The 25372-nt window shown below is 41.9% G+C and overlaps 1 protein-coding gene across 1 annotated transcript; it reads right to left on the minus strand.

Annotated features, from left to right (window-relative positions):
- Positions 1-17750: 17750 nt before the first annotated feature.
- Positions 17751-18854, minus strand: LOC114282946 (uncharacterized). Its single transcript, XM_082890396.1, has 3 exons — positions 18525-18854; positions 18159-18356; positions 17751-18092 (listed from the first exon to the last, which is right to left on the minus strand). Exons 1-3 carry the CDS (start codon positions 18852-18854, stop codon positions 17751-17753), a joined length of 870 nt encoding a protein of 289 aa, XP_082746522.1.
- Between the last annotated feature and the right edge of the window lie 6518 nt (positions 18855-25372).

Raw genomic sequence — 25372 nt, forward strand, 5'->3', positions numbered from 1 at the left:
CCTGCAGTAGGGATCTGGAATGGAGGCTGAAAAGCACAAATGGCAAACGCATCAGTATGCTACGCAAAAGCAGAGTATGAATATCAAGTACGGTGTATGAGTACAGTGTATGAATGCCATGAGCAGTGTATCAGTACAGAATGCAGTGTATGAGTACAGTGTATGAATACAGAATGCAGTGACTGAGTGCAGTGTATGAATGTCGTGAGGGCCGTGTATCAAGTGCTGTGTTGATAAGTGCGATACATCAGATTGTGTAAAGTTTGAGTCGGTGGTTAGAAAGACTTACCGGGATACTGTAAAGGGCCAGCAGGTCTAAGCTCCGCTGGAGCATCCACAACATGGAGGCATTCAACTCCAGGGACTGGCGAGTGTACTCGGAGAAAGCCTGCAAAAGTGTTAGAAGTATCAGTATTCTATGAAATATCAAGAGAAATGAAATGAAATGACTGTATAAAATGCAGTAGTACATACCGGAGGCAAGTCATAGAAACCGACTAGCTCGTGATCAGCCGAAGGGAGAGCGATCGGGATCTGATAAATCTCCCCACTCTGCCCTCTGTATGTCATCATCGTGGGCAACGCCGGCCATCCAACTCCCCGCCCTCTCCGAGGCCCACTCCTACCACGGGCCCGAGCCATCCTAGGTGCTCCTACCCCTACTCCCGCTCCAGCTCCAGCTCCAGCTGCTGGCGCCGCAGGCCTCTCTCTCTCAGCTCGGCGACCACTACTCAGTGGCCGCATGATGTAGGTCTGGACGTACTCTGCATAGTCGCCCTCGCCTCTAAAGCCCTCCGCCTCCCATCCGATCGTGTAATCGGCCATCTCATGTGGGGGGTATCTCTCTATCTGCCTCATGTTGATAGGAGGTGGACCCGGGGCTTTCTGCTCTAGTAAACCTAAGGTCTGGCGTAGGAAGCGCTCGCCCAGGTACCAAGCCCGATAGACCAGGCCCTCCAGCAGAATCCTGAATCAGGCAGTCTCCTCAGCACCAGTATACCGCTCCCGAACTGCGGCTGGCAATGGAGCCCAAGGCTGCCAGGTGATCTGTAAATGATATGCAGTTTGTTATCTACTGTTATCGAAAGAATAATGTGAAGCGAAGCTCGAAATAAACTCTAAAGTTGAACATACCTCTGCGGCAGTGATGGTGTCGAAATAGCGGTGGAAGAATATGAATGACTCCTGGGGTCTCCGCACGCATCTCACGTCAAAGCGGCGGGAGATTGGAACGCCGATGGGGGTCTCCTTGTTCGGCACTGGGGCAAGCCTCGGGAAGTAGGCATACACCCACAACTATAGAGTGCAATAGAGCAGGTATCAGTATGCTTATCAGATAAAGCAGAATGCAGACGAAGCAGAATGTAGGATAAAGCAGAAATTGCAGAACCGTGTATTGTGTAGTGTATTGTGCAGAGTGTACAGTGTGTGCAATATACAGTCAGTGTAAAGCAGATTGCATGTTTGCAGTATGTGCGGCGTATAGTCAGTTGATATCAGATTGTGCAGTATGTGAAGTATTGTGCAGTATACAGCATGTAAAGTAGATTATGTGTGCCGTGTGTGCAGTATATAGTCAGCGTGAGGCAGACCACAGTATGGGCAGTGTACAGAATACAGATAATGTAGAGCAGAAATGTAAAACAGAGAAAGAGGATGTACCTCCCTAGCCCGCCAGTAGCCTCCGAGCAACTGTCCGCTGAGGCGAGAGGATGAACTCATGTAGCCGTACAGTGTGGCCAAGCCTGCGCCACCCCAGTCATAGCGGCAGATTCGCGTGACGTCTACCAAAGCACTCAGCAAACAGAGAGGCACGGTGTTCGCCCGATCGACGAAGAGGGTCGTCCCCAGCAAGAACATAAGGAAGCCGCGTGCATACTGCTTCGCCTCCTCCTGAGCCATCGGCGCCTCCTCAGCTAAGGCAGGCTGAATCCTGAAGTGGTCCTCGAACCATGAATATCTGACAAATCCTAGACGGGCAAGAGGCGGTAGGTCACCTAGCAGGTACATCTGAGCGGCCTCCCACTCATCCATATCTGTGTCAAAGAGGATCGGATCACCCCTACCCCGATGCCGGTGAGCATCGAGAAGTCGAAGGGAGTCATCGTCATGTCCCCTGTGGCAGAGAAGTGGAAGGAATCAGTGGTGTCCCACCACCTCTCCACCAGAGCAGCAAGGAGAGGCCTGCTCGCAGTAAGGTGCGAGAGTCCCCTGCAGAAAGTGCCGAAGTCGGCCTGGTCGACGATGTAGCGGACTGTGTCAGGCAACTCCAAGTACCATCCACGGGCCATGACATTCCCATACCCCCGGAAGGCATGGGAATCCCCCTGTATTCAAAAGCAAACAGTTGCGATGCGATATTAAATGTACAGTTTTGAAGAACAGTCAAAATTGATGCAAATACAGCGTGTGTGCACGTTTTCAGATTCAAACAGATATCAGGTGTCGGTGTGCTCGAAGTGAACTACAGCATATGATGTATCAGTGTGTTCAAGTGGTTCAGTGAAAATGAAGCGTGTGTGCACTTTTTCAGGTTCAAATAGATATCGGGTATCAGTGTGCTCACAGATGAATTACAGTGTGTAATATATCGGTGTATCTGGGCTAAGCAGTTAAAGAACAGAATCAACTATTGCAGTTATGTTCTACATTGCGGAAAATAAAACAGAGGGAAAACTGTACCTCAGAAGCGCCGAAAGACAGATGTGACTCTAGCTCATGTAGAAGAAGCTCTCGTGGCACGCCCCTATCAAAAGTCTTGAACTGGCGAAGACCATCAGGAGGTAGCACGTGAATCGCCGGCCTGTAGGTCGCCGGGTCGAACGGTCAGACACTGAAAGGCAAGAGCTCGGCCTCGGGGTCCATCTCTTGCTCCAGAGGAGTCCCGCCTCGTGGAATACCATCTGCCATGCCGAGAAGGGTGTGAAAATGACCGGAAGAGTGAAAACTGGGCAAGAATGCAAAAAGTCAACTGAAAAGTCAACCCCGCGAGGGTGAAAAATAGCCGGAAAAGCCAGTGTGTGGAAAAGGCACAGAGATCAAGGAAAACTGGAGGGAAACAAACTCTGAGTGGCGGAAATCGAGAAAAAGACACCGAAACAAAGATTTGTTCGGTTCAAAATGTTCGAAACGATGAGGGTTTCGCAAATCGAATGTTGAAACGGGCCTGAAAACCAAGGAAAGACGGGGATAGAAGATTGGAAAATAACCTAGAGAGAGAGGGGGCTATTTTTTGAGCAAGAGGAAGTGAGAAATATAGGGCTAGAAGCCCTATATTTAAAGACCCGTGCCGAATTGACCAAACTGCCCCGATTCAGGCATATTTGGCCGGTCAGCCACATTGTTGGCTGGTGTATGGCCGGTGACCTCCCCCGATGGCCGGTGAACCTCCTAAACCTTTGTTTGGGTCTTTGATGTGGTTTGGGGCCTCCATTGCTCAACACAGTGCAAGAAAATGCATTTCCAAAGCTTAACCGGTCTCTGTGCCGTGTCTTCTGTGCGTAGCACTTGAATACGTGCGAGGTGTATCCTTTTCGTATCCTTTGATATCTTACGAGATTCAGTAACTGCTTTGAATGCGTCGCATTACAATGTTTTACCTTGTTAACGGTTAGCATACATAGGTTGCATCGTCATGCATGCATACACGCGTTGTAACGCGCACGACTTGCATTGTTATGCACCTCCCTTTGGTCTAGGAGACCTTACATTCTCTCGGTCTAGGAGACCTTAAATCCTCTGAAGGTGCAAGTCCTTTGGTGTTTGTCGTGCCCGAACGACTTTTGGTAGGTTTCATCTTGGGCCGCATCGTCATGCGCACCTTACATGCATTGTCATGCATGGGCCTTGTCACGCATCATCATGCGTACCTCACATGCATTTGTTATTCATTTCAAAGAGAACATGTGTTGTCACGCATTTGAGTCCCCTTGCATCGTCATGCACATTCCGGTTGCATTGTCATGCATTTTCTCTATCATGCATTGTCATGCTTATCTTACTTGCATTGTTATGCATTTTAATATCGATCTAGGAGACCTTAAATCCTCTGAAAGTGCAAGTCCTTTGGTGTTTGTCATGCCCGAACGACTGTTGACGGGTTTTATCTTAGGTTGCATTGTCATGCATCTCGCACTCGCATTGTTATGCACACACCTTGTGCATTGTAGCGTACGCCATACTTGCATTGTTATGCATTTTAATATCAGTCTAGGAGACCTTAAATCCTCTGAAGGTGCAAGTCGTTTGGTGTTTTTTGTGCCCGAACGACTCTTGGCGGGTTTTATCTTAGGTTGCATTGTCATGCATCCCGCACTCGCATTGTTATGCACACACCTTGTGCATTGTAGCGCACGCCATACTTGCATTGTTATGCATTTTAATATCGGTCTAGGAGACCTTAAATCCTCTGAAGGTGCAAGTCCTTTGGTGTTTGTCATGCCCGAACGACTCTTGGCAAGTTTTATCCTAGTTTGCATTGTCATGCATCCCTTACTCGCATTGTTATGCACTACTCATGTGCATTGTCATGTATTTCATAAGACATGCGTTGTCGCGCAGTCAATTTCATCTGCATTATCATGCATTTTAAAAAAAAAACAACAAAACAAAAACCAAACATGCATATGTCATGCATTACACTGTAAATAGTGCATGTGTCATGCATACATTGTAAATAGTGCATATGTCATGCATTAAACTGTATATAGTGCATATGTCATGCATCTCACTGTAAATATTGCATTTACATACATTCCATTGCATATTGTATATATTGCATTGTAGCTTGCATGCATTCATTGCATCACATCCATCTACGGCTTGCGCCTTTCCATGTTGAGCTTGGTCTGGTATGTGCTCGTACTTTTCATGTTGAAGCACGGTTATGATATTATGTGTACGCACCTAGTGTTGTGGGTGACGGCACCGTTTCCATGTTAAATGTGGTCTGTATGTGTCCATGCCTTTCCTAGGCAAGATACGGTTCGGCCGCAGGCCTTATCCATTGTAAATATTACATTCGATTGCATACTGTATATATTGCATTGTAGCTTGCATGCATTTATTGCATCACCTCCATTTATGGCTTGTGCCTTTCCATGTTGAGCTTGGTCTGGTATGTGCCCGTACTCTTCGCGTTGAAGCACGATTATGATATTATGTGTACGCACCTAGTGTTGTAGGTGACGGCACCGTTTTCATGTTAAACGTGGTCTGTATGTGTCCATGCCTTTCCTAGGCAAGATACGGTTTGGCTGCAGGCCTTATCCACTACATCCATTGCATTTTAGCTAGTAAATATTACATTGTACATAGCTTGCATTGTCATGCATTTTTCCTTACATGTATTGTAGTGCATTCTTCCTTACTTTGCATTGTCATGCATTTCCCTACTGCATCATTTAGTATGTAGGTTTCATTATAAATAGTGCATTGTCATGCATTCATTGTATTACATTGTAATTGCATGCATTCACTGCATCACCTCCATCTACGACTTGCGCCTTTCCATGTTGAGCTTGGTCTGGTATGTGCCCATACTTTTCGCGTTGAAGCACATTTATGATATTATGTGTACGCATCTAGTGTTGAGGGCGACGGCACCGTTTCTATGTTAAATGTGGTTTGTTTGTGTCCATGCCTTTCCTAGGCAAGATATGTTTTGGCAGCGCGCCTTATCCATTGTATATATTACATTGTAGTGCAATTCGTTGCATCCAGCATTTAGGATCATGGTCTTTCCTGAGCGGGTCATTCCCCACTTATATCATTTCACCCAATTACTTGTATTTTGTGTTCCGTCTACACACTCATAGTTCTGCATGTGTACGCGCCTATTCCACTGCTGGTATTGTGGTTTGAGGGTGTCGGCACCTTTTCTATGGTAGACGGACTTTGCATCTCCATCATCTTTATGATATTTGTGTGGTTTTGAACTGTTTATGGTTTGATCATGTTTCAATTGCATTGCATATCATTTGCATTGTTTATATATAGTTTTGTATATATTGCATTATCATTTTGCATCCATTCCGCATTGTTATGCGTTGTCACACATAGGTTGCATTGTCATGCACTCATTCACTTGCGTTGTGTAGACACCCCATTTTTGACCGTCCTCAAGACTTGGATGTCACCGCTTGAACACTCGGTGATAATCCATGTTTGTGTTCGTCTTGAGTTCCCGGAGGTCTCGGCTACGCGCCTTGCCTCAGGACCTCTCGACTCGACTATTTTGTGTCTGGTTTTGCACCAAACACTTATGCTTTGCCTTGGAGGGGCAGGGAATGGCTTGTGAGCCATCCCCACACTCCACCGACCATGGCTTGAGGCCACCGGCTGTGTTTTGTTGCCACCGGCCAAATGTTTGGCCGGCCGGCACTATATATGGCCGGCCGACTATCTTTTTTTGGTCAATTGCATTTTTGGCCGGCCGACTATTGTGTATCTGCTTTTGCAGATATTTTTGTGCAGCTGGCATACACTTTCACCCCCTCCATACATGTGTACGGAGGGATTACCCTCTTGTTAGCTTCCTTTGGAAGCTTTACAAGACCATTTTGTCTACAAAAGAGAGGCTCTTCTCTCTTGTTGAAGGGTTAGACAATTTAGACAACATTTTCAGAGAGCTTTGAGTTTTAGGGTTTGAGTGTTGTATCCATCCTATCTCTATTTCTCCCTCTCTTTAGCTCTAAGTGTGTGTTTAGTCTTATTATTGCACACAAACACATAGTATCACACCTTTTCTTGGCTCCTGAGGGCCAGAGAAGTGTTCTTGGAGTTCTTGGAGCTGGTTTGGAGCCAAAGAAGCTGCTGGAGCTTCATTTGTGAAGAGGGTCTACAAAGGTAAGAAACTTGTCCCTTTATTCCCCATTTTTGCATTGCATTTTTGCCTACCTTTCATCTGTTTTTGAGCTTTGTGTATAACATATAAAAGTTCTGATTTTTAGTGATCTAAATAGTTTGTTAAGGGTGTTTTAAGCTTTGAGGTTGTTTGACCCCTCTTAAGGCTTGTTTAGCCCCATTTTGTGCCTTTTTTGGTGAGCTCCAGGACCATACTGTTTGGGCCTCCTCACCACTGAAATCTTGAGGGATTTTAGTGGTGAGGATGGTGCCTTGAGGTCCCAAGAAGGAGAGGGCCACCCCCTCTCCTTGTTGTCCTTGAAAAGGGCCATTTTTAGCCTCTTGAGGGAGCATATAGTTTGAGTATGTATTGACCATGCCTTGACTGATTTTCAGGCTTATTATGTCATAATATAGCATTGTTGTATGTTGGTTTTGGTACACCATGCTTGTCTAGCATACATACCTTATAATGCCATGATTTGCCTCAATACATGCATAGCATTTAGACTACCATGCTTTTGTGTTTTGGCCAAGCTTTGTGAAGCTTATATACATATTTTGATGTGCTAAGGGACTGTTTTAAGTCATTTGAGTCATCCATGCCTTGCTTTGTATAGCTACCATGTAATCCCTCTTGTATGCCCTAAGCTTTGGCCCTTCTAGCATGCCATCCTTGCTTTGTTTCAGTGGTTTGGAACCACTTGACATGTTATTTCAGACCTCATGATATGCCTGTGTGCTTGCATTTGATCCCCCTTCAATGTGTTTAAATGTTGTTGCCTTATGCCCCTTGTTTAGGCCTTGGAGTATGCTTGCACTTTTAGACCACTTAGATGCCATCTAAGTACATCCTCAGCTTTGTTTAGGTCTGCGTTAGACCTATTTTAAGTCCCTTTGGCCTTGTGAGGCTTGGTTGACCTAGCCTTGGTTTACCTCCCCTTTGGTTTGCCTTAAGTCTTGGACCATTGTTGCATGTTTGGCTTGCCTTATTTACTTGGTTTGGCACCTTTATAACATTTTTTTTAGAGCTTTATGTGCATGCCATTAATCCATGTTTTGTCACTTTTAAGTGTGCTTAAAGGTTGCATGTTTGATGCTTGAGTGTTGGCCCATTAGCATGTGCATGTGTGTGTGTGTGTGTTGGCCCTCGTTTCCATAACATTGGCTACTGTTTTGGACCTAGTTTAGGGCTGTCCAATTAGTGTAAGTCCCTTCCTTGCATGCCATTCAAATGTCATTACATTATTCCATGATTGCATGCTTTGGTTGCATGTGTTGCATGCTTAAAATCACTTGCATTGGATGTGCATCCTCTTGGTCAAGTTGTTAGCATATTTGTATGACTTGCACGTTTGCATGGTTGAGTTGCACATTGCATACTTGATTAGCTTGCATGGATTGCATGCCTAGTGAGCATTGTGCATTGCATCTCCATGTTACACACTTAGGCTCACATGCTTAGGTTGCATTGTACTAGCATGCATGCTTGGCCTCTTGAATTGCTTGTGATAGAGGTTGAGTTCAATTTGTTTGTTTATGTGCATTGCATGACATTTGAAATGAAAATGCACAACTTGGTCTCTTGGGCCATCACGCATTGAAATGCGCGATTGGTGGTCCGAGAACCAAGAACCATGTCCCTTGGAGTCTTAAACATGATAAGGGATGTGTTGGTGCATACATTTGCTTGAAATGCATTGCCATGCCATGTTTTGCCCTCTGCTGCTGTCAAACCAGTTTCTGTAGGAAGATTTGGCCGGCTGGCCATCTTCAGTGCCGACCGGCAAATAGTGTTGGCCGATGGATCAATTTTGTGGCCGGTGATCATTTCCCTTGGCCGGTGGCCATTCCCCTCAGCCGGTGGTGTTCCACAGTGTGCAGAGAGCATATCCTGGGACTTGTACAATTTTCAGAGGAGCAGAGCAGGGAAAACAGAGGCAACTTGTGCATGGTGGCGGATTTCCGAGCAGAACCGAGCACGCATTGCATTGGACCCTCTTCCCGAGGCTGATTTTATTGCTTAATTAGCTTAGTTAATTTGCTTAGCTAGTGAATTGTCTGTAATAATTAATTAGCTTGATAGTTAGTTAATTGTATTATTCTTTTGGTCCCTCCGAGCGAGGGCTAATTTGTAATAAGTGTGGGTACGTGTGTGCATGTCTTCCAACCCCCACTTCTTTCTCCCTTTTACTTACCCGCTTTGATGGTTAGTATTAGGACACGTTTAATTTAGCATACCTTATGCAATGCATGCATGCATCATTCATCGGTATTGCATGCACCGGGCTCGGCGCATCATGCTAACTGCATAAGTATTTCAAATCTAACTTGAATACATGCTACTTGTGCATTTTCACATATCATTTATAGACTAGCCGAGCCTACTCTAGTGACATTCCGTATGTGTTGCATTAGGCATTTAAACATGGACTTGGATCATGCATGTTTGCTAACATGTTCTTGTTTTGGCACGAAGTACTAGGTAAGCTTTTATGCTTTAGCATCTTGCATGAGTGTGAGTGTTTGCCATGACAGCATGCTTACCATGTGGCTAGATGCTTATGTGATATAAACTGCCTGAATGCTTGTGGGTGAAGGTTGGATTGTTTGAGTTGGAACAACTCGTCGAAATCCGTATTTTAGCCTACTTGCGAGTAGCAAACCTCAAAACGTTTTTCGAAACAAACGGATATGCAATGCTTTGTTCCAAATTAGACGATCTAGTCTATACTTGTTTGCTGTTCGCATAACATAGTAATTCTAGGCTAATAACCGGAATAAGAACACATAACGTTTTCAAAAACGGATGTCACGGTTAGTAGAGGCCGTTCTTCGGATCGGGCGAGAGGGGGTGCTCATAGCTGACCTTCCCCAATCGTACCCAAGCTCCCGAGCTGAGGCAACTTTGGTGATGACGGACACGTGGCCTTTGGCACCGAGTCAGGGTTTCCTAAATTCCCCCATAAAAAATATTTAGGTGGCGACTCTGTATCTGGCAAAGCAGTCCATGTTTGGCACTTCTTTTTCTAAAAATCTGTTTTCTCAAAACAATTTGCCGGATTTGGACTCTTTGGTTCAGATTAAGAACTGTGACACAAATCGAGTCCGAACTGTAGCACGAAGGCCTCACGCGGACGCGTCTACACGTTGTTACGCAGCATAGATTGCATTGTTATGCATGTTGCTAACGATATCGTACCTGTTAAGTTTTCTTTCTCTTTCAGGCACGATATTGTATGAACGGTTCATTTGAAGCTGGTGTAACCAGACGAGCCGCACAGGTATTGTATTCTCCGTGCGAGACGTATCGAGAATTGAATAATTCTCTTACATCCTTTCTGCATTGTAATGTAGCTTGGTTCTTGCTTAAAACTGTTGCATGTTATGCTTCGTTACAGCTTTCTTTGCATGATCATGAGTTATGTTCGGCTTCTTGCATTGTCAGTAGCATTTTGCCCCCGCCTTCGGGCGCATATCTTTATTGTCTTGCATGTTTGTCTAAGTCTTCGGCCTTGTCAAAAATGGGTCGTCTCTGGGCTTTGACACTCACTCCCGTCATTATTATGACTTTCGAGTTCTGTCAAAGAGGGACAACTGCAGACACCCTATTTTTGACCATCCTCAAGACTTGGACGTCACCGTTTGAACACTCAGTGATCATCCATGTTCGTGTTCGTCTTGAGTTCTCGGAGGTCTCAGCCATGCGCCTTGCCTCAAGACCTCTCGACTTGCCTGTTTTGTGTTTGGTTTTGCACCAAACACTTGTGTTTTACTTTTGAGAAGCAGGGAATGGCTTGTTGGCCATCCCCACATCTCACCGGCCTTGGCTTGAGGCCACCGGCCATTGTTTTATTGCCATCGGCCAAATGTTTGGTCGGTCGGCACTCTGGTTGGTTGGTCGGTCGACCATTTATTTGGTCAATTTGGCATTTTTGGCTGGCCGACCACTGTGTATCTGCTTTTGGCAGATATTTTGTGTCAGCTGTGCTAGCTGGCACCCACTTTACCGCCCCTCCATACACGTGTATGGAGGGATTTCACTCTTGCTTAGCTTGTTTTGTAAGCTTTGCAAGAGTGATCCTCTATAAAGGGAGGCCTTCTCCTCCCTCCTCAAGGGTTAGAGGGTTGAGTTCCAGAGCTTTGGATTAGGGTTAGTATAGTTGTATCTATTCTATCTCTATATATCATTCTCTTTCATATTGTGTGTGTATTAAGGTGTTTTGTTCATAGTTTTGCACACAAACACCTAGAGTTACACTTTCCTTTAGCTACTGAGGTACTAAGAAGTGATTTTCAGAGTTCTTGAGTTGATCTAAGCTTGGAGAAGGGGCTGGAGTGGTCCTTGTGAAAGGGGTCTTCAAGGGTAAGAACTTTGCTCTTTATTCCCCATTTTTGCATAGGCTTTTAGCCATCCTTGCATCTGTTTTAAGCTTAACTTATAACATATAAAAGTTCTGATTTTAAGTGCTTAAAATAGTTGTTTAAGGTTATTTTGGTGTTTGGGGTTGTTTGACCCCTCTTAGGCCTTGTTTGACCCGCATTTTGTGCTATTTTGGTGAGCTCCGAGAACACCTTGTTTGGGCCTCCTCACCACTAAAATTTCAAAGGGATTTCAGTGGTGGGGATGGTGCTTTAAGGTCCTAAGAAGGAGAGGGCCATCCCCTCTCCTTGTTGCCTTCAAAAGTTGTCATTTTAGCCTCATATGTGAGCACCATTGTTGAGTTCATGTTGGCCATGTCTTAGCTAGTATTTACTTATTTTGCCATGATATAGCACTGTTTTAAGTTGGTTTAGACACACCATGCTTGCTTTGCATACTTGTCATGTAATGCCATGAATTACCTTAATATGCTTTGTGCTTTGAGCCTTGTTTCTAGCATGTTTTTGGCCTAGCTTTGTGAAGCTTTTATGCATGTCTTAGTATGCTTAAGGTCTATTTGGAGTTGTTTTGGCCATCCATGACATGCTTTGCATAGCCACCTTGCATTTTGGCTTGTTAGCCTTGGGTGTGTGAGTGTTGAGCATGCATTACTTGGCTTGTTTCAGTGGTTTGGCACCACTTATAACATCATTTCAGTCCTTGTGGTATGCTTGTATGCTTGCATTTGATGCTCCTTTAATGCTTTAAAAGATTGGTGTTTCATGCTCCATGTTTGGACCCTTTTGCATACCTTTAGAATTAGGCCATTTAGATGCCATCTAGGTGTGCCTTTGACCTTGTTTTGGTCTGCCTTGGGGTGGTTTTGAGTCCCCATGGCCCTTTGGGACTTGCTTCATATAGCCATTGTTTAAGCCCCTTGGCTTGCCTTGAGTTTTGGACATAGTTGCATGCCTTGTTTGTCTTGTTTAGTTGGTTTGGCACCATCCTTAACATGATTTTCAGAGCTTAGTATGCTTGCCATATGCCCATGTTTGTCCCTTTTAAGTGTGCTTAAAAGTTGCTTCTTTATGCGTAAGTCTTGAACCATGTATCTATGCATGCTTGTATGTACATTCGCCTTCATGTGCTTAGCATATTAGCCACTGTTTTGGGCTTAAAAGTTACTCACTCATGCTGAAGTTTTGGACCATTGTGTGCATGAATGCTTGTGTGTACATTTGCCTTGCATATTGTCGCATACTTGGCCCATAGGCATGTTGTCACATACTTGGCCCACGGCATGTTGTTGCATGCTTAAAGTTGTGTTACATTTGGCATGCATTCCCCTTGTAGTTACTTAACATGTTGTCACATGTTCACTTGATATGTTGTCACATATCATTTGCATGCTTGTTAGCTTGCATACTTGTTACATGCTTGCACCTTCATATTACTTACCCTCATGCTCATATTGCATACTCAGCTCACATGCTTAGTTTGCATTTGGCATGCATGCCTTGCCTCTTGAATCACCATGATTGAGGTTGGTTTCCTTATGTGTTTGTGTGCATTACATTTGACATTAAAATGCATAACTTGGCCTCTTTGGCCATCACGCATTGAAATGCGCGATTGGTGGCCCGAGGGTCGAGGACCATCCTTCTTTGAGTCATGAACATGATAAGGAGGGTGTCTGTGCAAACATTTGCTTGAAATGCATTGCCATGCCATGTTTGCCCTCTGTTGCTGTCAAAACAGGATTCTGCAGGCATATATGGTTGGCTGACCATCTCTATTGCCGACAGACCAAACATTTGAGGCCGAGAGTTGAATATTTGGTCGATGACCCTTCTACCATGGTCGGTGATGTTTCCCCTTGGTCGATGATGCTCCACAGTGTTCAGAGAGTGTTCCTTGGGACTTGTGCAATTTTCAGAAGAGTAGAGTAGGGTAAACAGAGGCAGCTTGTGCATGGTGACGGATTTCCGAGCAAACCCGAGCACGCATGCATTGGACCCTTTTCCCGAGGCTGTTTTATTGCTTTCTTAGCTTAGTTAATTTGCTTAACTAGTTAAGTGGTCTGTAATAATTAATTAGCTTGTAGGTTAATTAATTTGTATTATTCTTTTGGTCCCTCCGAGCGAGGGCGAATGTGTAATAAGTGTGGGTGTGTGTGTGCATGTCTTCCAACCCCCATTTCTTTCTCCCTTTTACTTACCTGCTTTTGATGGTTAGTACTAGGGAATATTTAATTTAGCATACCTTATGCTATGCATGCGTGCATTCATTCATCAGTATTGCATGCACTGGGCTTGGCGCATCATGCTAACTGCATAGTATTTCAAATCTAACTTGAATACATGTTACTTGTTACTTTGACATACCATCCTAGGATAAGCCGAGCCTATTCTAGATTGCATTTTGCCTGTGATGCATTAGCCATTTAACATAGACTTGAATCATACGTTTGATTGCTAACATGTTCTTTGTTTTGGCTCGGAGTACGCTGTAAGTATTTATGCTTTAGCATCTCGCATGAGTGTGGATGTTAACATGATAACATGCTTACCATGTGGCTATGTGCTTATGTGATATTACTGCCAGAATGCCTGTGGGTGAAGGTTGGATTGCTTGAGTTGGAACAACTCGTTGAAATTCGTATTTTAGCTTACTTGCGAGTAGCAAATTTCAATCATTTTCCGAACAAACAGATATGCAATGTTTTGTTCCAAATTAGGCGATTTAGTCTATACTTTTGTGTTGTGCGCATCACATAGTAAGATTAGCTAATTAATTGGAATAAGAACACATAACGTTCTCAAAACTATATATCATGGTTAGTAGAGGCCGATCTTCGGATCGGGGGTGCTCATAGCTGACCTTCCCCAATCGTACCCAAGTTCTTGAGCCGAGACAACTTTGGTGATGACGGACACGTGGCCTTAGGCAAACGAGTCAGGGTTTCCTAAATTCCCCCATAAAAAATATTTAGGTGGCGACTCTGTATCTGGCAAAGCAGTCCATGTTTGGCACTTCTTTACAAAAAAATCTGTTTTCAAAAACGATTTGCCGGATTTGGACTCTTTGGTTTAGATTTAGAACCGTGGCAATTTGAGTCCTGAACTGTAGTGAGTCCAAATGAACGAAACGGGATTTCCCTCCCGGGACGTTCAGGGGAACATCTACAGTGATCATCGAGTGTTCAAACGATGACGTCTAAGTCTTGAGAGCGGTAAAAAATGGGGTGTCTACAGCTAGTTAATTTTGTAAAGTGTTATAATTAATTAATTAGTTAACTAGTTATTCGATTCCGTTTTGTAATTAGTTTAGTTAACTAGAATAGTTAATTCAAGTGTTGTAATAATTGGTTAAATAGTTTATCTAATTTTTTTTTTGTTTTGTAATAATTAGTTCAGCTTTAATTGAGTTAGTTAAATAGCTTAGTTCATTTGGATCCTCCTACGCGAGGGTATCAATGTTGTAATAATGTGTATGTCTTTCAACCCCATGTTTTTCTCCTTTTTATTTATCCGTTTTTGATGGTTAGATTAGGGGCATCATGTTTCAATTAGCATATCGCATGTTTTCATCCATTCATTTGTCTTACATACGTCGAGGCTCAATTCATCATTCAAACTTGCATTGTCATTTATTACCTCGTTGAATACGTGTTTAAACGCATGCTATGAAATTGTTGCAAGTAACATGTTAAGTGGCCAAGCCAATTTTAGTTGCATTATTGCATGTGTTGCATTAGCCATCTTGTATAGTTAGGTATCATGCATATTTTTCTAACTTTTTTGTTTTATCTTAGCTTGGAGTACTATGTGAATTTTTCGTGCTTTAGCATACTTGCATGAGTGTGAGTGACTTCCATGACTAGCATGTTTGCCATAAGGCTAAGTGCTTACTTGTTAAACTATTTGAGTGCCTGTGGATGAAGGCTTGTTGCTTGAATTGGAATGATTCAATGAATGTACATTTAAAGCCCACTTTGTTAAGTGGCAAAATCAAACCCTTTTCGAAAAAACAAACATGAAATTGAATTGTTCCAATTCTGGCAAACTAGTCTATACCTTGTGTGCGTGCATCACATAGTAATGCTAGGCTAATAACCGGAACAAGAGCATATAATATAGATAAGAATCATATCAAGATTAGTAGAGGCCGATCTTTGATCGGGCAAGCGGGAGTGCTCAAAAGTATTCATGACCTTCCTTTCTCGTACCCAAGTTCCCGAGCCGAGACAATCTTAGTGATGACGGACACATGGCCTTTGGCATGAGTCATGGGTTTCCAAAATTTCCCAAAATAAAATATTTAGGTGGTGACTCTGTATTTGGCAAAGTAGTCCATTTTTGGCAATTTGATTCAAAATTGATTTTCCAAAATATTTGTCGAATTTGGACTCTTTGGTGTTTATCAATTTCACATTGCACTTGTGAGATTAGATTCAGAACCGCTGGAGTCCAAACTGTAGGGCTTATATTCAAACTTCTGAATGGGACGGCATGAAAAAGCCGGGCTACAGCCTTGATAGAGGTTCCTCGTCCCTTTTAGTTTTCACCCAGTAAAGTGTGAAAGGAGGTTTGTTTTTCTCCGTATTGAACTGGTAAAGCGTGACGCCTTGTGATAGGTTTTTCTTCATTTCGGTTTGCGCCCGATAAAGTGTGACCTTGGGGTCATTGCCCTCCGGGTGAGGCCATTAAAATGTTATGTGTTATGTGGGTTGTATCATTTGCCATTTGTGTTGTAGGCCGGTGGAAATGGAAGTATGTGTTACATTCAATTATTTATATTTGGAAATATATGCTTTCTCGATATCCTATTATGGGTGACCCTTGCCCTTGGGCCTATGGTCAGGGAAGATAGTAGATGTGTTATTGCATAAGTGTGTGTAGTAGGTTGAGTTATGGGATTGGGTTATAATTTGAATATGTGAACATGTTTTCAAAACAAATGTGGAAACAAAATTCATTTATATTCACGTGGAGGTTTTGAAGTAACAAAGTTGTGTTGGAAAGGAATGCTTTTGGATCCAATCTGGATAATTAGAAAGAAAACAATTGGTTTTACACCTTGTGGTGTTCAAATGGATGTTTTTGGAAAAAAAAGGTACTTGCATAAGTATATTTTGAATATTAAACTGTCACGTTATTTATATTGTACGTCATGATGCATTCATGATCATAGATATATGTAAGTTGTTACTGTTTAGGATCATATTGGGATCTCTATCGGACTTTATGTTCATTCCATGTTGCTAATCATTTTTCAGGTGCAAGTTGAGAGATGATTCAAGATTAATGATCTTTCTTTATTCTTGGCCACAAGGCGTATACTTGTGGCGGAATGCCATTGTTGTAAAAGGGTTAAACCCTTACTTTTAAAGTAAAGATGTAAACCTACGAGTATTTTGTTTAAATGTAATTCCTGTTGCATTCCACATATGTACGATTGCAAGATGTTGATTCGTTGCCTATGCTCTCCGAAGTTGTCATTAAGGGGACTTATTACAATTGTTTTTGTTTTCCGATAACTTAATTGTATTTGTTCGTGATGATCATCCTATTTTTGAGTTCAATTTGGATACTTCATTTCAACTGTTCTTTGTTCTAATTTGGAGTTAGAGTTGGATATAAGATTATATACTATTAAAGATATGGGAATATATGAAAATCCCATGATTTGTGTTCATCATAATTTTTTTATATCTTTGATTTATTTTAATTTTCTTCACTAAAGGGATTTGATTGTATCTCTCACTTTATATATATAATGTATCATGTAAACAAGAGTATGAAGTTGAGTGAATGAAAGACGTTTCCCAAAGGCTGGTTTTTGTAGTTTTTAGTGCTGAAAATGTCTCTTCTTGCATTGGGAAGTGGGGGAAGCACCTTCGTGGACATAGTTGCACAAGCAGGGTATACTGTCACAGGGGCAGGGTTGTCCTCGGGAGGATCATCTGGAGTCACTCATGCAGTGCAAAGTGCACTTTTTAATGTCTGCCTTGGACAAGTTTGTGCATGAGAGGAAATGTTTGTGGTAATTAAAGACAATGAAGTGAGTTCTCTTTTCAGAGGTGACAGGTCATGATTGGTGCAAGCACCATTATTTATTGCTCATGATTAATTTGGCTCAGTTCCCACTTCTCACTTTTCATTTGGCTTGACAAAATCGGCATCCATTGGCATTTTGTAGACCTTATGTCTTTGTAATGTGGCTAGAAACGTGCTCTTGCACTTTGAAGTAGTGTTGCAGCCAATTAGTCCTTTTGTGTTCGTGGGATTTATTGGGTAAATAGGTTTGAGTATAGATGTTATCTATTCATATTGATGTTCCAGTGCTCATTGTTTCAAGTGCTACATGCACATACTCTTTTTAGTTGAAACATGAGTTCTAACTATTTGGAATTGGATAGGTAGTAGTACTACATAACTATTATTATTAGTTATTCATTAGAAGTATAAATTTCTACTTAACCATGAAGACAAGGAAACCACCTTCACTAAAAAAGCAAGAGTAAAATCTTAGAAGACATCCCTTAAACATTACCTAATAGCTTAGCCCTCAAAAGTTTCTCACCTTTTGTGACCACCATTCCAGTGGATGCATTTTGAAACTGGTCTTTGTGCTCCATGACAAAAATGGACTCTCCCCGGGCAATTGAGGCAGTTTTGTGCAAGGTTGCCCCTGATCCTTGCTGCATTATTGCTAAACTGAGGTGGCAGACTTCCCACCAGAAAGCTATGATCCAAGAACAAAATTCTCCATTTGTTGCCCATTTTCGTCCGTATTCCACTGGAATTTGGCCAGAAAATTGGTTGTTTCCCAGATTGATTGCTGTTAAGTTGTCATAAGTGACTAAATGCTTAGGCAAATGACCCTACAAATGGTTACGATACAAGTCAAGCACTTGAAGCTGTGTAGCTCTCCTAGAATTTTTTATCACCTCCATCATTGAGAAGTTATTAATCGAAAGGTTTACAAAATTCAAATTAGGTACTGTAAGGATTTCATAGCTTATTGAACCAGAAAATCTATTAGCACTCAGATCTAATGCTTGGAGGTTTTTAAGCCTCGCTACTAGTGAAATACTGCCAGAGAGAGTATTGTGGTCTAGTAAAAGTGCTCTTAAGTTTGGAGGAACCTGTGACAAATGCCCAGAGAGGTGGTTCCTACTAAGATCTAAGATGCTGAGTTGCCATAATCAAATGAGTATTGGGATTCTACTAGTGAATCGATTGTTCGACAATTTTAAGAGGGTTAAGCTTCCTAATTCAGAAAATATCATTCTCGGGATTGAGCCGGATAGTACATTGTGTGAAACATCCAGAACCTTAAGGTTCTTGAGCTTATCCATTATTGGAGGGAGATTGCCGGTGAAAAAATTTATAGAGAGTGAAAGTGTGGTTAGCATCACTAGATTGGTAATGGTTGTTGGTATGGGGCATCTAAAATTGTTGTTGTTAAGGTTAAGTATGGTGAGCTCTGTGAGGTTACCGATTGCCAGTAACAAAAACCCATCATATCCAGCTTGGTCGAGATTGATTGCTAATACTAGGCTGTTGTTGTTGCTTAAGTTGTCAACATGAACTATGCATAAGATTCCTAGAAAGTGTGGCCTCGGATTCTTGCATGGATCCATTTGAAAGTTCCAAGTTTTAAGAAATGAAGACGCTGGAATTGCTTCATGCCGTGAAGAGCTTCTACATCCGATTGTAGAGTCGCTGACTCAACCAACACCACCAACCATGGAATGAAAATCATGACTACGGTGACAAGGATTGCAGACAAGCAAAAAATAGAAAATGTGGAATGCATTGGCTTGGCCATTAGATCAAGGCTAGAGGATACTATCTTTCTCTTAATCTAAACCCTGTTGGTTAGTGGTTTTGGAATTGAATTGGCTCTTTCAAACTCTTTATATTGAGCATTTGGCATGGAGGTGAAATAAAGATCATTTCCTAGTCTGAATAAATAAAAGCTCATTTTAAGAGCCTGTATGTGATAGATTTTGTCAGACTAAAGTTTCAGTGACATTGCCAAGAAATTGGGGGCACTGAAAATCATATATCCTGAAAGTTGGTCGAAAGCATGGAATGTAACGCCCTACTTTTTATTTCACGAATAACATTACCGAAACCATTATTATAATACAATTTCAGAAATAATGAACAAAAGTTCTATACAGTAACAAGGATAAGTAAATGAAGATTCTCCCTTTCGGATACATAATGAATGCAATAAGAGACAATTAAATAAGTTGCCCGTAGGCTTACATTATTCCATATAAAAGGAAAGGTTCAACCTTTTTTCACAAACAGCATTCCGCCAACAATTAAAAGGCCCTGTGGCCAACAGATAAAGAAGATCCTCGATCTTGAACCACTTCTCGACATTCATTTGAAAAAAAATTAGCAACGTGAGATGAACATAAAGTCTAATAGGGATCCCAACATGATCCTAAACAATAACAACTTAAAGATACCTACGATCATGAATGCTCCAACTCATATTATATAAACAATATGACGGTTTGTACCAAAGTATATTTGTATAAGTACTTTTCTCAAAATCATCCAATTCGTTCAACAATACAGACGATTCCCATTTCCTTCTCATTTTCCATAAAAAAAAACATAGTGTAACAACCGTTTTCTTTCAAAATATATTCACAAAATCCAATTCCTTCATATTTTTTACAAACTCAATACGTAACCTATGTCGTCTCCAATACATTTCATCACATTTTCGGGCCTTAAGCCCAAGTTAAAGAGAAACTTTCAACAAATAATTTGATATGCTCACAGTACATATAAACATCTAACATGAAGATGAGTACAACAAGCACCCTACAACTACTTACTCAACATATAAGACAACCCGACCATCCTGAAGCATAACCATCATAACACATGATATACTGAGACAAATATAATAAACAAAACTCTACTCTACCTGCCTTAAGCACGGTAAGCCAAGGATACAACTTTCCATAACAGAATGCCAATTTACCAGGTTCTAGCTGGAAGGGAATGGTACCTTTGATTCTCAATGCAACAAATTCTCCAAGCGCTAGCTGGAAAGGAATGGTACCTGTAGACGCGCCCTTGGGCCTCATGCTACAGTTCGGACTCGATTTGTGTCGGTTCTTAATCTGATCTCACAATGTGCAATGTGAGATTGATAAATCACCAAAGAGTCCAAATCCGGCAAATCGTTTTGGAAAATAGATTTTTGTAAAGAAGTGTCAAACATGGACTGCTTTGCCAGATACAGAGTCGCCACCTAAATATTTTATTTTGGGGGAATTTAGGAAACCCTGACTCGTTTGCCTAAGGCCACGTTTCCGTCATCACCAAAGTTGTCTCGACTCGGGAACTTGGGTACGATTGGGGAAGGTCAGCTATGAGCACCCCCTCTCGCCCGATCCGAAGATCGGCCTCTACTAACCATGATATCTAGTTTTGAAAACATTATGCGTTCTTATTCTGGTTATTAGCCTAGATTTACTACGTGATGCGCACAGCAAACAAGTATAGACTAAGTCGCCTAAATTGGAACGAAACATGTCATGTTTGTTTATTTGAAAATGGTTTGATGGTGCTACCCGCAAGTAGGCTTAAGACACGAATTTTGCCACCCTCAAGTGGGCTTAGAAAATATAATTTTGCCACTCTCAAGTGGGCTTAAAACTTGTATTCAATGCATTGTTCCAATTTAAGTAACCCAACCTTCACCCACATGCATTCAGGCAGTTATAACACGTAAGCATATAGCCTCATGGTAAGCATGCTATCATGGCAACACTCACACTCATGCAAGGATGCTAAAACATAAATGCTTACCGAGTACTCCAGGCCAAAACAGAAACTAGTTAGTAATCATATGCATGATCCTAGTTCATGTTTAAAATGGCTAATGCAACATATGCAAAGATGCAATCTAGACAGGCTCAGCTATCCTAAACATGGCATGTGAAACGCAACAGATAACACGTATTCAATTTGGAATTGAAATACAATGCAGCTAGCATGAGGCGTCGAGCCCGGTACATGCAAGACAAATGTATGAATGCACGCATGCATAACATAAGGTATGCTAATTTAAATATGTCCTAATACTAACCATCGAAAGCTAGTAAATAAAAGGGAAGAAAGAAGTGGGGGTTGGAAAACATACACACACTCACACACACTTATTACACAATTGCCTTCGCTCGGAGGGTCCGAATAAATATTACACAACCAAAGGAATACTACTAAATTAATTGTTACAGAACTTCTAATTATTTAACAAATAAAATGCAGAAGGAAGGTGGCCGCAGCCCTGTCTCGGGATGCGTGGATGATGCATGCTCGATCCGCTTTGCCTGAAAACCCGGTACCATGCCACTGTTGCCTCTGTTTACATTGCCTCACCCCTTTGAAAATTATGAAGGTCCCCAGAACTGCCTTGAGCTTCCTTCTGAGTGCTGTGGAGTGCCACCGGCTAGAACAAAAGGTCACCGGCCATGGGAATAGGCTTATCGACCAAAGATGGTGTCATCGGCTGGACACTGCTGGCCGGTCGGCACTAGAGATGGCCGGTCGGCCATTTATTCCTGCAGAATCCTGTAGTTGATAGCAGCAGAGGGCAAGCAGTGTGTGGCATGGAATTTTCAAGAAAATGTGTACATGGCCACTCTTCCAATCATGTTATGGATTCAAGGGAGTGTGGCCCTTGGTACTCGAGCCGCCAATCACGCATTCCAATGCATGATGGTCTAAGACACCAAGTTTGCCAATCAATGTAAATGCATGCAACAAAACAAATGAGTGCCAATGCCCTATCATGTTGAGATCAAGGGCATTGGCAACCGAGGATTGAAACGTGTTTCGTCACTTCAAGTATGAACACTTCTCAATCCTCATACTTGGTTTGACACCCCAAACCAAGCAAAATGTAATGCGACGTATGCCATATACAATGCAAAGTAATGCACCTAATGCAATGCCATGCTACCTATTCATGCAAGCTAAACATGAACATATCAAGCATGCAACAAGACTATGTGATGCAACTAACTAAACAATATGCAAACATGCAAACAAGACATAATGCAAGCATGCAACTAATGGAATGCAACATGTAACATGCTAAGTATGCAACTATATACAAGGGTGGTCTTAAACTAAAATGGGAGGCCTCAGCCACACCCCAAGACAGTGGCCAAAAGTGCCAAAAATGATGGACAAGTGCTCATGCAAACATGCACACCAATGAGCCAAAAACCCAAGCATGGAATGCTACTCTCAAGAACACTCAAAGGTGACATACATGGACATTAAATGCTCATGTTAAACTCTGAAAAGCATGCGAAGAATGATGCCAAAACATGCTAGGGGATGGGTGTAAGATAGAAGGCATTCAAGGGCACGAAAGAGGGCATTACTCAGCACCTACCCCAAGCAAACATGGCATGAACTTTTTAATACAAAACAAAGTTTAGCATGCAAAAAGGACCTCCAAAACCCACTGATATGGCAGCTAAGGGACACAAACCAAGAGGCATGCATTTAAGACCTATTTCAAGGCATAAAAGAGCAACACTTCAAGGCATGAAAGGGATGATGAATGCAAGCATACAAGCATGGATTAGGGACTGAAATGGCATGAGAAATGATTCCAAATCACTAAAACAACCCGACTCAAGCATGCTCATGACTCACACACTAAAGGCTCACAAGCCAAAATGCAAAGAGGTTATACCAAACATGGAAAATATGATCAAATCAGTGCCTAACAGACCTCAAGCATGATGAAATATGACCAAGAACTTCACAAAGTTAGGCAAGAACATGTATGCATGATGGTCTTAAAGGCAAGATGCATTTCTAGGCAAAGAGAAGGAATGCAAAACAAGTATATTATGCATGCAAAGGGGCATAAATCTGACAAAAAACAGAGATGTAATATGACCCAATAACACCCAAAAACCTCTGAAATGAAGCCAAAAGCAACTAAGCATGCATGCTACCCTTATGAGCCAAAAATGCAAACAAAAGAGAGACAAAGAGAGAGAGGTGTCCCTCCCCTATGCAAGATATCAAACCCTCTTCATCACCACTAAAAATCCACTGGATTTTAGTGGTGAGAAGGCCAAAACACAATAGTATTCAAAGCTTAACAAAGAGAGCACAAAAAGAGCCAAACAAGGCCTAAGAGGGGGAGGTCAACCCCAAACAACAAAATGACCTTAATGAAAGATCTTAAGAATGCAAATACAAGACTTTTTCAAGTTATACACAAAGTCTAAAACAGCATGCAAAGTTGGTTAAAAACTAGTGCAAGATTGGGAAATATAAAGCAAATAGTGCTACCCTTGAAGAACATTTGAAGAACAGCAACCTCAGCCTCTTCCTTATGATCAAAACCAGCTCAAAACTCCAAGAACAACCTCTCAACACCTCCCAAGTCGAAGTATGGTGTAATAGTAGGTGTTCTAGTGCAAAACTAAGAACAAACTACACTTTTTGGCTCTATAACACACACAAATGAAGAGAGAGAGGGAGATATAGAGAGAGAAGGTGTATATATCAGATATATATGTATTAGGTCTAGTTTTTTTGTTCAACCTCACAAAGGAGAGGGAAGGTCTCCTTATATAGAGCAAGATGAAGGCTTAAGCTTTCAAGAGAAGCTATCAAAAGGGGTCAAGGCTTCCTAAAGAAGCTAAGGCAAAGGGACCAAGGCTTCCTTAGGAAGCTGAGACAGGTGTCCAAGCTTCTTGAGGAAGCTAAGACAAAGGTCCAAGCTTCCCCAAGAAGCTAGACCAAAAGGGTGCAAAGGGTGCAAATTCCTCTATACAGCTGTATGGAGGACAAGTCCGTGCACTCCAGCTAGCACAGCTGGCATGCACCATGCCTCAAAGAGGCAAAAGGGAGGTATCAGCCAGAAATGGAGTCAATCGGCCAAATAAATGGTCGGTCAACCCACACAAAGAGCCGATACACCAACATAAGTGCCGACCCACCAAACATTTGGTCGGTAGCAAAATGGCAAGGCCGGTGGCATCATGCCATGGCCGGTGGGTTTCAGGGACGGCTAACATGCCTCTTCCCACCCTCAGAAGTACAAAACACAGGTCCTTGGTGTAAAACCAAGCACAGAACAGGCAAGTTAAGAGATCTTGAGGCAAGGCGCGTGACTGAGACCTCCGGGAACTCAAAACGAACACGAACATGGATGATCATCGAGTGTTCAAACGATGACGTCCAAGTCTTGAGGACGGTCAAAAATGGGGTGTCTACAGTACCTTTGATTATAAGCGCAACCAATTCTCCAAGCGCTAGCTAGAAGAAAATGGTACCATCGATTATCAGCGTAGTATACAATGCCAACCATCACAACATGCTGGGAGCACAAATAACACCAATGTAATGCATACACATAATCTTTTCAACAACAGTGTCATCCTCCACTGATAACCAAGGACAAAACCTATAAACACATGTACTTAATACTCGTGATATAATAATTCAATTCACATGAGCGTTTAAGTCCAACAACAACAATAGTAAAATAAAATATTCATAATCCAACCTCAAATTCGTGTTTGAATTTACAAAACGTTATGATTTCTTTATCTTTTCAAAAATCAATTCTCTAATTTTCTAAAGTACCATACCCCAACCTTTCTCCAAGATCAATTCTCTTCATTTCACAAAAATAAAATCCATGGATATCAAATCAAGCCACAATCCAACTACACTTAACATGATTAATCCAAAATAATTCCAATACAATGGTTAACTCTCCCCTTTTGTTATTAATATAATCACACAATCCATATTAACAAAATGCAAACATTATTCAATTATACCCCTTTTTAATTCACTAAGTCAAAATACTAAATTAGGATTTTTTTTCTCTCTCTCAACATAAACATGTTATACTACTCTCCAATTAACCCAAAAAACAATCAATTTAACAATTCAACTCCAAACATTCAAACCCTAGATCCCCTTTCATGATTTTCAAAGAAATCCATAATGGATATGATTTTTATGCAAGAAAGCTACCACATGTCTATCTATAGACGAAGTATAGAAAAGGAACAAAGAAATCCTTACTTCTTGAAGCGATGATGAGAAAGCTAAAAAATCCACGATGACAAATACG

The sequence above is a fragment of the Camellia sinensis genome, chromosome 10 (genome assembly GCF_055761805.1).
Source record: "Camellia sinensis isolate YWXY chromosome 10, ASM5576180v1, whole genome shotgun sequence".
Taxonomy (NCBI): Eukaryota; Viridiplantae; Streptophyta; class Magnoliopsida; order Ericales; family Theaceae; genus Camellia; species Camellia sinensis.

Bases quoted from the DNA above. Each gene is read 5' to 3' on its own strand.
- LOC114282946 (XM_082890396.1), bottom strand. From the start codon at position 18,854: ATGGATCCATGCAAGAATCCGAGGCCACACTTTCTAGGAATCTTATGC. The intron at 18,357-18,524 runs GTACTATCCGGC...CATTTGTCACAG, and splicing joins TTCTGGATGTTTCACACAAT to GTTCCTCCAAACTTAAGAGC. The intron at 18,093-18,158 runs GTGATAAAAAAT...AACCATTTGTAG, and splicing joins ATAACTTCTCAATGATGGAG to GGTCATTTGCCTAAGCATTT.